The 17,641-nt window shown below is 37.7% G+C and overlaps 1 protein-coding gene across 8 annotated transcripts in view; it reads left to right on the top strand.

Annotated features, from left to right (window-relative positions):
• OXR1 (oxidation resistance 1) overlaps positions 1-16,975 on the top strand; it is a 282,681-nt gene extending 265,706 nt beyond the window's left edge. For 7 of the 8 annotated variants that reach the window (XM_025179553.2, XM_075920223.1, XM_025179551.2 and 4 more), the window contains 5 exons: positions 1,597-1,719; positions 4,568-4,720; positions 12,089-12,184; positions 12,790-12,863; positions 15,139-16,975. In XM_025179553.2, coding sequence (XP_025035338.1) covers positions 1,597-1,719; positions 4,568-4,720; positions 12,089-12,184; positions 12,790-12,863; positions 15,139-15,274 — 582 coding nt within the window. In that variant the 3' untranslated portion in view covers positions 15,275-16,975. Of the gene's footprint in view, positions 1-1,596; positions 1,720-4,567; positions 4,721-12,088; positions 12,185-12,789; positions 12,864-15,138 lie in introns of those variants that run through there. The other variant, XR_012901266.1, reaches the window with a different exon arrangement.
• The last annotated feature ends 666 nt before the right edge of the window (positions 16,976-17,641 follow it).

The raw sequence follows: 17,641 nt of genomic DNA, 5'->3' as shown, positions 1-17,641 counted from the left end.
TGTTATAGTATGTTATATAGTTTGTTTATAGGAGCATCACATTTTGAGAAGACCGTTCATTTGCTTGCAAATGTCATTGGAGTGGTAAAAATTGTATAAAATCAGTAACTCAGACAGCATATGTTTTGCATGTAGTAGTATAATAAAAATTAAAGAACCAAATAGAGTATAAACATTTTATGGTATTCTTGAACAGCAGTTATGTTTTGTAGAATTACGGTACTTATGCCCTTGATAATGTGAAATTTGGGGTAGAGGAGGCCAAATTGGATATACTGTATTAATCGTATTTAATATTTAATTGGAAAATGATATTGAAAATTATATATACCTGGCTGATGTTTTGTGAAATTAGATGCTAACAAATGCTTTTAGACTTGAGCCTTTCTTGGTGCCCTCCTCAAAATGACTAAGGCAATCTTTCTCAATTTAAGGATTAATAATAATGTTGTAATCATGTTACTATTATACAAATATTCCTTATCTTCATATTTTATTATTGGTTTTAGTATCTTGTGGTAGACAGCAAAGTTTATTTTCTTAGCTGTTCAATGGATTATTACAATTTACTTAACTTTTGGATTTTTTTCTGGTTGGAAAAGTGTTACACTTGGATTCAAGTGAAAGTTGTCTTTGTGTCAAAAGCGTTCACCTTTGAAAAATTTAACATTTGGCAACAGTTACCACAAATTGGTGTTTGAAATACGTTTCCTATTCTAAATATAGGGGAAAAACTGAAGTATCTGCTAAACCATGTTTTGACAAATGTTGACTTGTATTGTCTTCCTGATGGATGCATAAAGACTAATCTACTATCCAGCAAAGTCTATAAGGGTCTTTCCCGTTACTTCAATGAGTTTGACTCTGATTCTTAGGGTAACAATGATGCCTAGTTCTTTCTTAGCACTTTTCATCAATAGAGCTCAGCACTTTACATAAGTGTTCACACTTAATAGATGTGGGTGAGGCACGGAGAGGGAGTGATTTGCCAGAGATCACCCAGTAGGTCAGTGGCAGAGCTGGGAATAGAACCTCCATCTCCTGTGTACCAGTCGAATGCTTTAAACCACTAATGCTAACTTAAAATATTTGACAGCAGGCATTGTAAATGTGTATTAAGAAATTGAAGTTTCACATCATAATTGCTTTAAAACTTCTTTTCTTTAGGTATTGCTTAAAATCTGTAGCTTTTGAGTGATGAGTATGAAGCATTTGAAATGAACTGTTTCTGCATTTAAAATGTGTACAACTCAAACCCCTTTATTATTATTAAAAACAATATGATTTGTGTGGTGCTTGAGATCACGTACTTTGGCTTTTAATTGTAGTAAACAGTAAAATTCAATCCTGAACTCGAAGGCTTGTGAAAAAACAGGAATAACTTTCTTCTGAATATTAGAGTACATGTACAAGTAGTAATTTCAGTGTAATATTTCAAATACCTAATATAGCAAACTTAATATAAAATTCCAAGGAGTTAAACCCAATCCAAAAACACAGTGAAGAAGATGTGACATATACTGATTAATACTTCTGTAAGAGAATTGTGAATGCTTAACATACCTTCTAGAATGTTTATTTCCTCCTACCTTGCAGATAACAAGGGAAGACATAAATTCAAAGCAGGCCACAAATATTAAAACAGACCTGGAGCCTGAAGCATTTCGGCCAAATCTTAGTGATCCCAGTGAATTGTTACAGTCAGACCAAATTGAAAAGGTATGGTTTTCAAATAAAACTGTTGATAGAACAATATTATCTATATTCTGTAAGTATCCTGAGCATCTTGTGTCAGATGAAGTATAGCAAATAAATAGCAAGGACCTTATTCTGAAGAGTTTACAATGTAAACACAAGTGAATACAAAAGAATTAATGAACGATATACATGGTTAAAAAGAGAGCAATAGACCCGTGGTCCCCAACGCGGTGCCCGCGGGTGCCATGGCGCCCACCGGGGGATTTCTGGGCGCCCGCTGAAACATCTGGGTTGGCCCTGCCCCCGGCGCGCGGCATACGCATGGTGCCGGCTCCAGGCCCGGGACGCATGGGCGGCCCCTCCCATCGGCGCGCGGCACATGCGCAGGGCCGGCCCCGGGTGCGTGGGCGGCCCCAGCCCCGGCCCCAGGGCACATGTGCGGTGCCGGCCTGGGGCGCGTGGCTCGTGGGCGGCCCCGGGCGCGCGGCCCATGCGCGCTGCCGGCCTGGGGTGCGTTGCCGGCCCCTGCCCCGGGCGCGCGGCACATGCGCAGTGCCACCCCCAGGCGCGCAGCTCGTGGGTGGCCCCGCCCCCGGGCGCCCGGCAGCCACGCAACGTTGGGGACCACTGCAATAGACCATCATAACTTTTTTTTAAAAATGCACAGTTAAGGTTTTTGCATCAATCTTAATTCTGCCCCCATATTCTTACCTGCAGTTGACATGCGCACACACTCTACCCATCTTATGACATCCAAGTTTCCAATATGGGTTATACTATCACTATCTTCCTCAAGTTAATCATATTGACAGGAGAGGAGATTTGACACATAGGACAAGGGTGATGGACATAAAACAAAGACACCTTCTTCACTCCCCTCTTTTTTACATTTAGCATTGGGGCTATAATGGGTATGGCTACCTGAAGCATTCTTGTAAATGACCATTTGCCTCCATTGGCCTCATTACAGGGAATCAATCTCACTGTGTAGGTATGGGGAGAAATAGCAATGAGAATATGTTGTCACTTTTTCTGAGTAGTGCGATATGGCGTCTGTTGAAGCAGAGTGTGGATATGAAAGGTATATGTAATTTTTAGAGGAGGATCCACTCTGATTGAACTGTTGCTCCTATTCCTGCTCCAGTATTCCTTCAATATTGAGAGAGGACTATGAAGATGTCAGCCATCTTGAATGCAAACCTGAGCCATATATTATTACATGTAGAGAGTGAAAAACCACAGCTTTCAATGGAAGACTATTGTTCTAAAAATTCTATTTTCCATTTAGATAGAAAGTATGACTATCAAGCTATTAAAATTAATTGCAATTAATATTGTGATTTTTAAAAAAAATGCTATGGTTAATAATTCTGTTAATAGAACACATTTTTTTAAATATTTCTGGTTATTTTTTTACATTTTCAAATATTTTTCAATCACAATACAGAATATAAGGAGTGAAATACTTTATTTAGATTACACATTTTCACTGTAAAAATATTTTTCAATATACCTCATACAAGTACTGTAGTGCAATCTATTTTATCATAAAAGTTGAATTTAAAAATGTAGATTTTTATACAAAAATAAATGCATTCAAAAATAGAACACTGGCATTCTCATAGCACTGTTTTAACCATTGTCAGAAGATATATACATGCCAGATGTGCTAAATTCATATGTCCCTTCATTCTTCAGCCACCATTCCAGAGGACGTAGCTGTGCTTTTGATTCATGTTCTTTTTATAATGTGAGTCAGATGCCACTAGCACACAGTTAATTTTCTCTTTTGGTGGTTCAGGTTCTGTGGTTTCCACGTCAGTGTGGTACTTTTTAGACTTCTGAAAGTGTGCACCACACTTCATCCCTCTGTGAATTTGGAAAACACTTCAGATTGTTAAACTTTGGGTCGAGTCCAGTAACTATCTTTAGAAATTTCACATTGCTAGCTACTCTCATTGCAGATTTGACAAAATATAAAGTGTATTTAAAACAGCATCATCGATGGCCAAAGCATGAAGAAAAATGTAAATGTTTAGCATATCTGGCACAAAAATATCTTGCAGTGTCATCTACAGTAATGCTGAGTGAATGCCTGTTCTCAAGTCAGATGACATTGTAAATAACAAGGAGACAGCATTATCTCATTTAAATGCAAACAAACTTGTTGGTCAAACTGCAGTTGGTCAAACTTGTTGGTCAAACAAGGGAGTAGGACTGAGTGGATTTGTAGGTGCCAAAGTTGTATATTTTGATCAAGTGAAGTTATGTAACAAAAATCTACATTTGTAAGTGACCCATGATAGAGAATGAACTATAGTACTTGTGTAATGTGAATTGAAAAATAGTATTTTTATCATTTTTACCGTGCAAACATATTTTTTATTATAATAGTACGCACTATGCACTCTGTGTTCTCTGTTGTAATTGAAATCAATATATTTGAAATTGTACATAAACATTGCAAAATGTTTCATATATTGCAATTGGTATTGTTTAACAGTGCAGTTTATATCTGTGATTTATCACAATTAATTTGAGTTAATTTCATGAGTTGATTAATCATACTTAACAGCTCTAATAGAAAAGTAGCTTAAAAATTTTAAAAAAAGGCTAGAAACTTGTTGATGGATGCTTAGAATATCTGGAGTACATTCTAGACGGTTTTACAGCTATTAACACTTTTTGGAGGAAATAAGTTTTTGGGACTTCTTGAAGGACAAGAAGGGGGCTTGGCATATATTGAAAGGTTATTTCAAGTGGTTTCTGAAAAGCTAAGTAAAACACAATCTAGCCTCAGTCCCACTTAGTATATCAAGTAAATGTAATTATTTAATGCATAAGAGAATCTTCATTGTTTCGTTAACAGCTCACAAAACACCTTCCTCCACGAACCATTGGGTATCCATGGACTCTTGTCTACAGCACTGCAAAACATGGCATGAGCTTGAAGACGTTGTATCGAACTATGTTGGGGCTGGACACTCCTGTACTAATGGTTATCAAGGATAGTGATGGACAGGTATGGAAATAATGGTAAAAAAAAAATCAGAACTGCTGCTTTCAATGATAGCTGAACAGCTGAAACATCAGTGTGTTTTAGTAATAAAAGCGCCTGTGTTAAGCTTATTCCATTTCATGATTGTATACTGGTGTTACAGTTGTGTCTTTGTGCGAGCAGTTTTTGAAAATGGCATTATTTTTCCAGCAAACGTTTTGATGAAGTAAATGCAGTGTCAAACCACGACTGTAGCAATTTCTCTAACATTTTATGACGAAATATTTTAATGTATCTTAAATAAAATGAGGACTAGGTATCTGAGAGTATCAGAGGATTGATAAAGCACAGGATCATTATCCTACCCAAAAACTGGGAAAGATATAGAGTCTTTGCTGTCTAAGAGCACATTACCAACTTTTTTGCCTTAGGTAACCAATCTCTGTACCATTCCCTTAGGCTGTGTCCAGACTCAGGGTTTTTTTGAAAAAAGTAGCCTTTTTTTGAAAAAACTTCACCTGCGTCTAGACTGCAGCTGTGTTCTTTCGAAATTAAATCAAAAGAACGCGGCTTTTCTTTCGACGGCGGTAAACCTCATTTCACGAGGAAGAACGCCTTTTTTCGAAAGTGCTCTTTCAAAAAAAGGTGTTCTTGAATGCCAACAGGGCTTTTTAGAAAGAGAGCATCCAGACTCACTCTCTGCTTTCTTTCGAAAAAGCATCTTGCTTTTTCGAAAGTACTGCTTGCAGTCTAGACGCTCTTTTTCGAAAGAGGCTTGCAGTCTAGACATAGCCTTAGTGATAGATATGCACATATAAGGAACGGTCATCTTGAGGTTACTGTATTGATTAGAGCGTCTCTCCATTTGACAAAGATATATTTATGGTAGCTTCAGTGCTGTATAATCAATTCTTTGAGTGATAGTCTTTGGGAATTCCACTTCTGGTGCACATGCCTCCACCCCAGGACGTAAATGATGGAATGGGCCCAACTATTCCTCAGTTCCTTCTCCCCTGCTGTGGTATCAAAACAGAGCCCCTGCAGTGTCTGCTTACTTAGCTCACTGTGCAGTTAGTTGTTAACCTAAGCTAGCCTGTGTTTATAGTTTATAGTTGGCCTGTTGACAAAAGCTGTGGTGTATTACACACAAAAGAGAGAAAGATCTTAGCTACGTAATCTATATTAGATTATGTGTTAACCCTAGTATTGGCTGACATTAATGTCTTGTGTGCACTAATGCTGCAGTGATCGATCCACTGGAGGTGGATTTAGCAGGTCAAGTGAAAATCTGCTCCCATAATCTCCCATAAACTCTCGTATGCCACCAGAATGAGAAGCAATAAGGTAAGTCAATAGGAGCATTTCACCTGACAATGTGTAGCCCCTGCAATAAGTCAGCCTAAGTTATGTCCATTCCATCTATATTATTCACATAACGGGTAACCTCATAATGTAGACCTATCCTAAATCTTGTGATTTAAAACTTGTCCCTCGTGCAAAGCTGCCATGCCATTCGGTACTGAGAAACTTTAAGAACCCTTTCTGCCTACCACAAGATATGGGATCTGTGGTTCTTCAGGATATGTTGTCAGCATGGATTTCATGGCCCCATATTTATAGAGTGCTCTTCCCTCTAGATTTTGAATTGATGAGGTAACTAAGGGATGGTTGGGGGTGTGAAAACATGGCCTAACTGTACACTGCTGGCCAAAAGAATCTGAGCTCACACACCAGAAGAGGAATCTGTGCTGACAACATTCCAAAGAAACAGTTACTGTCAGGTAGGTAACTTTGTCCTTCGCTGTACTACTTACAGAAGCTGTTGTTATGCTTTCAAATCAGCAGATATAATTTCAGGCTCATGCAAACTGCAACATTTAAGTTTTCAAACTCCTCTGGTGGAGTGAGGAGTTTAAAAACTTAGATGTTGCAGTTTGCACAATCCTGAAATTATTTCTGTTACGGGTATGTGTTGCTGGCTTTTCTTTGTCCACAAATTATATTGTGATGATCTGAAACAGAAATACAAAATACAATACGGTTAGTTGACACAGTAGAACCTCTGAGTTATGAACACCTTAGGAAAGGAGGTTGTGTGTAACGCTGAATAAAACATGATGGCTGTTCTCTTAAAAGTTTACAATGAACAGTAACTTAATACAGCTTTGAAACTTCACTATGCAGAAGAAAAATGCTACTTTCTTCTTTTTTAATAGTTTAATACAGTACTGCATTTGTGCTGCCTAATGGTGCATTTCTGGTTCCAAATGAGGTGTGATTGACTCTCAGTTTGTGACTCTGAGATTCTTCTGTAGTGTATTGGCAGAAATGCCCAGCATGGTAGTGTAGAGGTCACAAAAATAACTTTACAAGAGTTTTCACAAACCAGCATTTTTATTGCTAGAGGAATGCTTGATGAGATGCATATTTTATACTGTACAAAATATCTTACATGTTGCTTTGAAACTGGATGTAGTCCACCAGCTCTGAAAGCATTTGTGTATACCTTAGCCACCAAAGTTTTGTTTTTTAAAGAAAACTGACAGTCTGAGTCTGGCACATAAATTACTTTGTGTTCTGTGGCTTCCTGTTAATATGTGTGGTTGTTTAAAATATATCTAAGATTCATATTTAAAATGAGTCTTGTTACTTCTGTAAAAATAACTTTTATTTTTATAAATTGTATTTGTTTCTATTCAGTATGAAACACAACTTTCACTCCAAGTCCATGTACATATTTTCCTTACTAAGGGTGTTTTCATTAAAGTTGATTAAAATTTAGATTTCCTAAACTGTGAAATGTTCCAAGACAAAGAGAATAACTTTAGTCTAAGTCCCACATGTATCACAAAATACACGTCTGTTTCCTCTCCACTGCAGAGGGCTTTATTTTAATTCTTGTCACTGTCAAAATATTTACAGGAGATCTACAGTGTGATGTAGAAATTTGTCTTTAAAATAGTGCTTTGCATTTTACATAATGCAGATATATAAAACAAAACAAATATACAAGCTCTCATCCCCATGATGATACAATGTATGTTGCACCTGGTACATATCTTGATCTTCTTGCTTGAGCTTGGGTTGTTTTCTAAGATATTTATAGGGCCATAATTCACCTGTTCCTGTTTTTCCTTTCCCCTTGGAGACATGTGCACCAGGAGAATAATCTCCTCTTAATTCAGGCTACAACTTCAGTGGCTTTTGTATGAAGCACTAGAAGTTTTACTGCTGGCATGCTTCCCCTACGTGCCTTCCATGCTCTCCACCCCCCCCCCCCCCCCCAGTTGTAAGGTCCAGTTACAATCTGATTCTGAAAGGGAAGGTTATGTGAATAGAGTTATCAGGTGGTTTCAACAAAAATACCGGACACACTTGACATTACGTCATAATCTACATTACATGTTATTTAGAAAATACCTGATATTTATATTTTCTCAATTTGTTTTCTTAACAGAAAGCTCAAATACTGGACTGTCCAGTTCAAAACCGGACACCTGGCCACACTATATGTGAATTGTTTAAAGATTCCATTTTGTCAGGCAGACATATAAGCCACTCTTGAAAACATATAAACGACTCTTCAATGTAAAAGTAAACATGTTATGAAGTTGTAAGGTGTTCTTCAATACTGAAAGGTTATTTTAATTACTTAAATTCACGGTATTTGTATAAGATTCCAGGAATGTCACTCTTTGTCTCTGAAACCTACAATGGCTGAGTCAGTGTGAAGTGACGGGAACAGCTAGTTGAGAGGTTTCTTTCTTTGAAACATCACTCTGTGAGAACCAGGTGGAGTGTTGGAGTCCAGAGGTTCTGTGTCAGTTGGATTGTAACAGTTGATCAGAGAAGGAGAGAATAACAGCAATGTGAGGTAACAAAGGTAGTTGTTCCTCTGGCTAGGAGTCAGTTCTGTGCACAGACAACCACATTTTTCACTAGAGCACCATTCATGAAAATTAGAGCCCCAAAATACTATTTGCTGCCACTCTACATGACTTCCAGTTTAATAATCATCAGAAATCATCCCACATCATTAGTGTTGATAGTGGCTCTGCTATGACTATAGCACTACCAATGCCATAGTAGCATGCCATGAGTTGATACAGCTTTGTGTTGTAGTAGTAAGTTTACTGCTGTGGTGATTTATGAGCATGTTTACTGCTTACAGTGTTTGGTAAAATAGTACTGGAGCAAAGGGTTGCCACAAGTACTCAAAGAACTGGATGTCAGGCCATACAGAATTAGATACAGAGTTTCCCCTAAAATGTGATTAACTTAGTCATAGAATCATAGAATACTAGGACTGGAAGGGACCTCGAGAGGTCATCGAGTGCAGTCCCCTGCCCTCATGACAGGACCAAATACTGTCTAGACCATCCCTGATAGACATTTATCTAACCTACTCTTAAAAAGCTCCAGAGATGGAGATTCCACAACCTCTCTGGGCAATTTATTCCAGTGTTTGACTACCTTGACAGTTAGGAACTTTTTCCTAATGTCCAACCTAAACCTCCCTTGCTGCACTTTAAGCCCATTGCTTCTTGTTCTATCCTCAGAGGCCAAGATGAACAAGTTTTCTCCCTCCTTCTTATGACACCCTTTAAGATATCTGAAAACTGCTATTATGTCCCCCTCAATCTTTTCTTTTCTAAACTAAACAAACCCAATTCCTTCAGCCTTCCCTCATAGGTCATGTTCTCTAGACCTCTAATCATTCTCATTGCTCTTCTCCAATTTTTCCACATCTTTCTTGAAATGCGGTGCCCAGAACTGGACACACTACTCCAAGTGAGGCCTAACCAGCGCAGAGTAGAGCGGAAGAATGACTTCTCGTGTCTTGCTCACAACACACCTGTTAATACATCCCAGAATCATGTTTGCCTTGTTTGCAACAGCATTATAATGGTGACTCATATTTAACTTGTGGTCCACTGTAACCCCTAGATCCCTTTCTGCCGTACTCCTTCCCAGACAGTCGCTTCCCATTCTGTATGTGTGAAACTGATTGTTCCTTCCTAAGTGGAGCACTTTGCATTTGTCTTTATTAAACTTCATCCTATTTATCTCAGACCATTTCTCCAATTTGTCCAGGTCATTTTGAATTATGACCCTATCCTACAGATTAGTCGCAATCCTTCCCAGCTTAGTATCCTCTGCAAACTTAATAAGGGTATTCTCTATGCCAATATCTAAATCATTGATGAAGATATTGAACAGAGCCGGTCCCAAAACTGACCCTGCGGAACCTCACTTGTTATGCCTTTCCAGCAGGATTGTGAACCATTAATAACTACTCTGAGTACGGTTATCCAGCCAGTTATGCACCCACCTTATAGTAGCCCCATCTAAGTTGTATTTACCTAGTTTATTGATAAGAATATCATGCGAGACTGTATCAAACGCCTTACTAAAGTCTAGGTATACCACATCCACCGCTTCTCCCTTATCCACAAGACTCTTTATCCTATTAAAGAAAGCTATCAGATTGGTTTGACATGATTTGTTCTTTACAAATCCATGCTGGCTGTTGCCTATCACCTTGCCACTTTCCAAGTGTTTACAGATGATTTCCTTAATTACTTGCTCCATTATCTTCCCTGGTATTATTAGTCCCTGAATAATAGTTGAGAAATGGGGCGGGAGGGGGGGAGCACAAGAACATGACATGGACAACAAGGCTTATTGTTGTACCAGCTTTATATGTTTGGACTGGTGCCTATGCTCTTAAGCACAATATTGGAAAAAAGTTAAAAAGGAGCAGTGCTGTAGAGTATGTTTTTTTTGAATATTTATGTTTTGCCAATTTCATTTCATTCTTCCTGTCAGAAGTTATCTATATCTATTAAACTGTTTGTAGTCCCTGTTGAGGGATTAGAAGGTAAATTTCTTCTTTATAAGTGACTGAAATGACCCTGATTCTTCTTAGCCCTGATGAACTTTATGGACTCAGTAATTTTGCTACCTTTCAAAAAATTTTCCACCTTTTTGTTGTGTTTCAAAGACATGTCAAATTCAGTAGGTCAGATCAATGAAACACTTGTGAATTCATCCTTTGGCAGAAAACATACACAATGTTCCTTGAAGTAGAGTCTGAGGTAAAATGCTTTTTGTTTGTTTCAACATAGTAAAAACATACTGTATTAGGAGAAAAAACCTGTTAATAGAAATCTTAGAATCAGATGAACTATATAATCCATCTACAGGGTTGTTGGGTTTTCCCCTCTCATCTGCTCAAACACTTCTCATCTTAGGTCAGACTGAAGAGTAAATAGAAAAGTCAATTGGACCTGAGTGTGGGCCACTCCTTTTTCCTCGATTGACTAAACTTGTGTGGGAAGATATAAGCAATTCAATTAATTGGCCTTTGGCCAAAACCAAACCACTGAAGTATACTTTGAACAAAAAACAAACCAGTAAAATATGACTGAAGTAGGGCTGTTCAGACACATAAGGTGCTATCCATGAAATAGTTTCCTTATGTTCTGTAAATGGCACTGATTGCTAGCATCATTTGATCTGAATCTGTTTGTATGAAACTCTTTGAAGTTGGGAATTAGCAGGGGCATAGTTTCTTCCAACTAGTGAGTTAAGTGTGTGTGGTGGTGGTTTTTTTTAAACTTTAGAATCAGCGTTGATAACCAAGCTTGATTATGGGTCAATAAAACTTAGATGGTATCTGCCAGACTTTTTCAGCAAGACTGCCAATAATAATATGAAAATATCTAAATCTTTTTTAATTGCTTTAGGGGGTAGCCAAGTTAATCTGCACAGGATAAACTGTGAGACTATCTACATGTTTTGTTAGTCTTTAAAGTGCTCCCAGACTATTTGTTGTATTTTAAGTTATCTTTTTTTAATTGAGTTGCACAAAATTAGTTTGTGTACCCTTTAAACAATAGAGAGAATTAAAAGGCAAAACACCTAGAATCATGAAATAATTGGTTCACAGAGTATAACCCATATGGGAGCAGCTTCTGTTCTTTTTAATTTCCATTATCAGTTATGAGATCTCAGTTTGTTTTCCTCCCAGTATTTCTCTGACAAGTAATTCTTCCTGCTCTAAGATTACAGTAGAACATAAATGGACAACTAGCTGCCCATCGGGGTTCTGCATATGGCACGTGAGACATTTTGTTTACCAGTAGAGGCTGAAAGTGAAACGACATCTTCATTTCAGTTGGTACTGTTTAAACTTTTGAGGTTTCTGTGCTCATCCCAAAAGCCGGTTTTAAATGTCCCTACATCTAAAGTTGTAAAAGCCAGCAAGAAACCCATATAATGAGAGAGATTTCATGAACAAAACTGTAAAGGTTTTGTAGATGCAGTGTAGACTGTGTAGCTTCAGCATTCTACTTACATTTTTCATCTCAACTTTTCTTTCTCCTATAGGTTTTTGGTGCACTAGCTTCTGAACCTTTTAAAGTGAGTGACTGCTTTTATGGAACTGGAGAGACTTTTCTGTTTACTTTCTCTCCAGATTTTGAGGTAAGGAGGTTGTACATCTTATTTCACCATTCGATATTGGTGTCAACAATATTGACTACAAGAACTTGTGTTTCATGGGATGATAAAGAACTGACCTGCACCTACCAGGAAAAAATATCTGGAGTTAATGCAGAGCAAAGGAGTGGAAAGGGAAAAGACTGAGAAGACAGGAAATGAATAAGCAAAACTTAAATTGCATTCTGCATATAATGTGAAGTCAAAAGAAACTAATAGAAACTGGGATGATCCTTGTACTTGAATTTAGTGGTATAGTAATGGTTGTGGCATTCCACATATATTGTAGTTTAATTAGGACTAGTAAAGTTGCAGTTGAAGTAATCAAAACAAAAGTTAATGACCAAGGTGGGTTTGGATTTGAAAAGATAAAGAAGCTAAACAAGTGTATATAGGCATTATTCTGGAGGTGAATTTGTTCCCTGGAACTAATCCGTATTTCTCACTTTAAATATCTGTACAATCTAGAGCTGTGGATTTTCTCACTAGAATCATGGCAGATATCTATGTCGGGAATAGTGCAACAACACTTGAAATTTACAAAATTCAATTTTTAAAATATTTAATTTGCTATTCTCTACTTCAATTAGGTCTTCAAATGGACAGGAGACAATATGTTTTTTATTAAAGGAGACATGGACTCTCTAGCTTTTGGTGGGGGAGGGTAAGTCATGATTTATGACTGTTATCCACTGTGAAAAATGTATTACAATGGGCTTTGTGTAATGTTATGTACACAGTAAAACTGGTATTTCAATTTTAGAAATCTGAAGGCCCAATAGCTTTAAAGCTAATTAAAAGTGCGTGTGTGCATGTATCTGTCAATATTAGATAAGAAAATGAGTGCTTGCTCATGTCCATTCTATAGTATGTGTGTGTGTGTTCATTACCTGCATTGGTGCAGTAAGTTTTCCGTAGGAGACCTATTCTGAAATAACATAAGAGGTGCCGCTAGCTCTCCTACCCTCAGTTCTTCCTTGCTGCCAGTGGCAATGCATGGAACATCCACTGGGTCAGCTAGCGTTGTTTATTCTCCATTCTTGTGATCCTGTAGAACCTGTAAATTAGGGTGGGTGGGTGTGTGTGTGTAGTTAATAGCTGAGTTAGTTATACTTAGCAGTAATTTAGAGTCTTCATTAGTCCCAAATAGGACTCAACTTGGGGGTGGGACATGCCCTGTTTCCCAGGCTTTCAACCTTGCAATTACTGCAAACAGCCTGTGCCTGTTAGTAATCCCCATAATAGCTGTCTTAGGCGCTTGGGCATATAAGTGACAAATGGCTCCATCTAAGGCTCCAACTAAGAATCTGAAAGACTGTAAGAAGATAATCTCCTAGTACCCTCAAAGGAAAGGACAGGGCTTGGGGTGAACCAAAACCTATGCTGGGCAGCATAGCACCCCTGTTGAGAAGACAAGCCACAGCTCAGTTCAAGTGGTGCAGCCTACCATTCTGTAAATCACCTGCGAGTCCAAATAGTGATGCAGAGCCCCACTAGCTCCAGGCAGGTGAGGAGATCCTGATGCCACCCACACCAGCTCCTCTGGTACCCAGATCTCCTAGGACTTCCCAGTGTCTACGTCAGTTGCACCATTCCCTATCACAACGGATATTTTGCCACTGCTAACCCTCCTAGGGCCGCCACATCTCAGAAATACCAAACCTCAGGCAGCACCAACCGCAGAACTCAAGGCATACCTTGCCAGTGACCCAGCACAGACCCATCAAGGAACATGCAGGAGCACTAGGAGCAACCCACAGTGTCCCCACAGCTCCCGTGATCAGTTGGAGGACCAAAGCCACTGGCCGTCATGCCACCATTGGTTTTCAAGAAGGGAATTGCCATATGCTGGGAGATTCTCCCTAGCAACCAGTCTGTGATACTTCCTGGTCCCATTCAATGTCCTGGTACCAGTCACGTATCATGAGATGTAGATGGCTGGACTTCTGATGCCAGTCCACTGGCTGCAGTCACCAAGGTTCCAACCAAGAAAAGATAGTTACTTTCTTCCATAACTGGTGTTCTTCAAGATGTACTGCGCATGTCCATTCTGTGGCCTGCCCTCTTTTCCAAATTTTGGAGTTTCTGGCAATAAGGACCTGAGGATGAGTGGAGCTGGCAGTGCCCCTTATACCTGACAGTGCCAGAGGGCACCAGAGCCAGTCCCCTACAGATAATACTAAGGGGAAAACTTCCAACACAGACAAGCACACACACACCTAATATGGAATGGACATGAGCAAGACATCTCAAAGAACACCACTGACAGAAAAAGGTAATTCTTTTTTTACCTCTACTCACTTATCTGAAACTGATATAAGATGTTAACATTTGAAAGGAAATCAATAATGAGCAAGGCAATTGAAAAACCTAGTAACTTGCCTATTTGGCAAAATAAAAAAAAATGAACACTAAGTTTCCAGAGTCCCAGGTTAGTGTCCCAACACTGGCACTCTGACCAATATGTCCCAAGAAATACTTTGTCACAAAAATCTGTTTTAGGTAAACCTAGGAAATATAATGGCAAGCCTAGAAATGGTGTCCCATAATCTTTGTTTTCCTTCAAATGAAATGCTCATATTTTTTACTTATATATATTTTTTAAAATCACTCTGTGATCTTCTAGCACAAAGATTTTGTTCTTGATTATTAGTGTTCTTCCACAAAAGAAACTTTAATTTAGAAGTAATTTTAAAATATGAAATTATGTAAATCTAATGTAGATACTGCAGAATCCTGGAAATACTTACAAATCTTTTGTCATATTAAAAAAAAACCTTCTGGCTTCAAGTTCAGCTATGTTTAAGGGAACTTGGGAAATCGGAAGAATCAGGGGAATCATGTTTTATAATTTATAATTCTAGCTACTCTAACTACATTTGTAAGATTAACTTTGTTCTCCTTCATGAATTATTTTTATATAATTGTTTATGTTCCAGGGGTGAATTTGGTCTTTGGCTTGATGGAGATCTCTACCATGGAAGAAGTCACTCTTGTAAAACGTTTGGGAATCACACACTTTCTAAGAGAGAAGACTTCATTATCCAAGATATTGAAATCTGGGCTTTTGAATAAGTGTATAACTGTCTCTACAGGCTGTTGTCCCAAACCTGGCATGAATCAGTGCAGCTCAAAAAGCCCTACCAGCAATATAATATAGTATTTATATACTATGGCTTTAAATCTACCTTCCTGGTGATCCAGATACAGTTTTGAAATTGCATACTTTAAGTTGTCATACTTTACTATGAGTTTAAAATATTTCTATGAGTCTCGTCCACATGGACTGAAAATAAATATCCGTTAAATTAAGCTTGCTATTGTGGAGCCAGCCTCCCAAATTATCTGTCCTTCAGTGTACCCCAACACATCTGCCTATGATCCCTTTAAGACTACTTTTCTGCATTTCAATTAAGATTATTTTTCTTTTAAAACTGTATCTCTAAATGGAGCTGTCCCTATGGAGGCCTGCAAGAGAGGAAGTTTTAAGTATGGTGATTTGACGTAATGCTACAAACACTGGTTCAGAACGCTTATTAATTAATTCACATGGTGCCACTGCTAGACAAGAAGTTTAGCATTCTGTATTGGAGCATACCATTACACCTAGATCTGGTTAGACAATTCATCCAAATTCAGAAGTGCCACTTGTTTTATTAATGTCCATGTTTAGAAAATACATGTCAGTTACATGATATAATACAAGTTCTAGTTACGTGCTGATTGTATTAGAATACTTTGCACATGCTGTTAATGATCTGCAGGTTTGGGACAAATGAGGACAGCACTGAGCTATGTGTTTAAAAATGTAAAAAGGGAATATGAGAATGTGTGTTAATTCCACTGAATTTCATGGATTAATCAAGTAAAATGCAGCGAACAAATTTGTAGCTATGGTAAATCATTATGCATACAGGGACTATGAAACCAACGTATTTTTTCTTCAACATAAAGTGTCAGATATATACTGTTTTATAGTTATACTGTTGTAGCCTTGTAGCACATCAATTCCAAGAACATAGCTTATTCCTGTCCAAAAGAAAAAAAAATAGTTGTGATGTTTTTGAGTGGATTTATGTTGTAAACTACAGTTAGCACCAGCTCTGATAAAATGGGGTAATGTACTATAGGTAGACAATATTGTAACTCAGTAGACTTGTGGAATATGCAAAATTACTGTCATGTGACCTCAAAAAATGACAGGCTAGAATACACTAAGTAGCTCTTGTTCACTTTTGTAGGAAAACTGATAAGCCATTGTGGCAATAACAGCTCAACAAAAGTTATTTTCAAAGCTTTCTGTTCTATGTTATGCAAAAAGCTGTTATAAGTGTGACAGTGACTGACTATGTGCTGAAATTTCAGCTGTTCCAGATGAACATTGTATATTATCTTGTAAATTAATGTTTAAAAGCAGTTTTGTTATCATAGAAAAGTGTTGATTAACGGGTTGCTTATAGCACTTTAAATTATTCTAGAAATGGAATAAAAGCCAAATGGGTTGGCTTAGATAGATGTAGTTGTATAGTATTTCAGTATATTTAGTTCTTTGAAAAGTTTTAAAACTTATCTGGAGAAAGATTACTGCTGTGTTAATGAAAAAGGGCAGAGGTTCTATCTATAATATGCTAATGCTCAGTATGAATAGAAATACAGGGTCTCATTTCCTGTGTCTATGTATAGCTCTTTACCCTTGATAGAACTTAGTACAGTATGTAGATTAAATGTTTACAAAAATAAGGAACTGTAAATACATTAAAATTGCTTTTCTCCCCATTGGTCTTCCACAGTGGTATTATTGTCTTTGTGGAATTAAGACTAACTATAAACAATCCTGCAATGGACTTGAAGTAGTATGCGGTGATAGATAGATAGCGAATAAATCTAAATAAATGTAAAATTAAAATTGTTTGAATTTATTTAGGCAAATGGTCAGTTATTGCTCTTTTCACTTTCTCTCTACCACTTTTTAATTTAGGTATATTCTGATCTATAGTGTAAATAAATAGTTTCTTCTAGTGTTTGAAACTAAAGGAAGAGTAAATATTTCAAAACTCTCGTTTCAATATTTCATCTTTCATGACATTGAGAATGAAAAACAGTAGTTTAGATTACTTTTTTGTTATCTTAAAGAGTATATGTAACATATGTTATCAACACTATCAGTTCCTGAGAGTTTAGATGCCAAATTCTCCATCACTTTTTCCTTCTGCTGCGTGATCTCTAATTTTTTTAATTGCAGAATTAGACATCTGATTGTAGTATAGCTAATTTAAATTTGCAATCAAGGAAGGAGAACATCCAAGTGGAGCGGAGGGGAATAATTCCATAGTTGGGACCCTCCTTTCAAATAGTGGCATGTTATCCCTTCACACTGGGGGAGGAAGAGACAGGCATAAGTAATAGGGGGATTTGATCATTAGAAACATAGATAGCTGGGTT

This window comes from Pelodiscus sinensis, chromosome 2, assembly GCF_049634645.1.
Source record: "Pelodiscus sinensis isolate JC-2024 chromosome 2, ASM4963464v1, whole genome shotgun sequence".
In the NCBI taxonomy this organism is placed as follows: domain Eukaryota; kingdom Metazoa; phylum Chordata; order Testudines; family Trionychidae; genus Pelodiscus; species Pelodiscus sinensis.
Note: the sequence above shows the minus strand (reverse complement) of the source record. Positions and strands in the feature narration are given on the sequence as shown.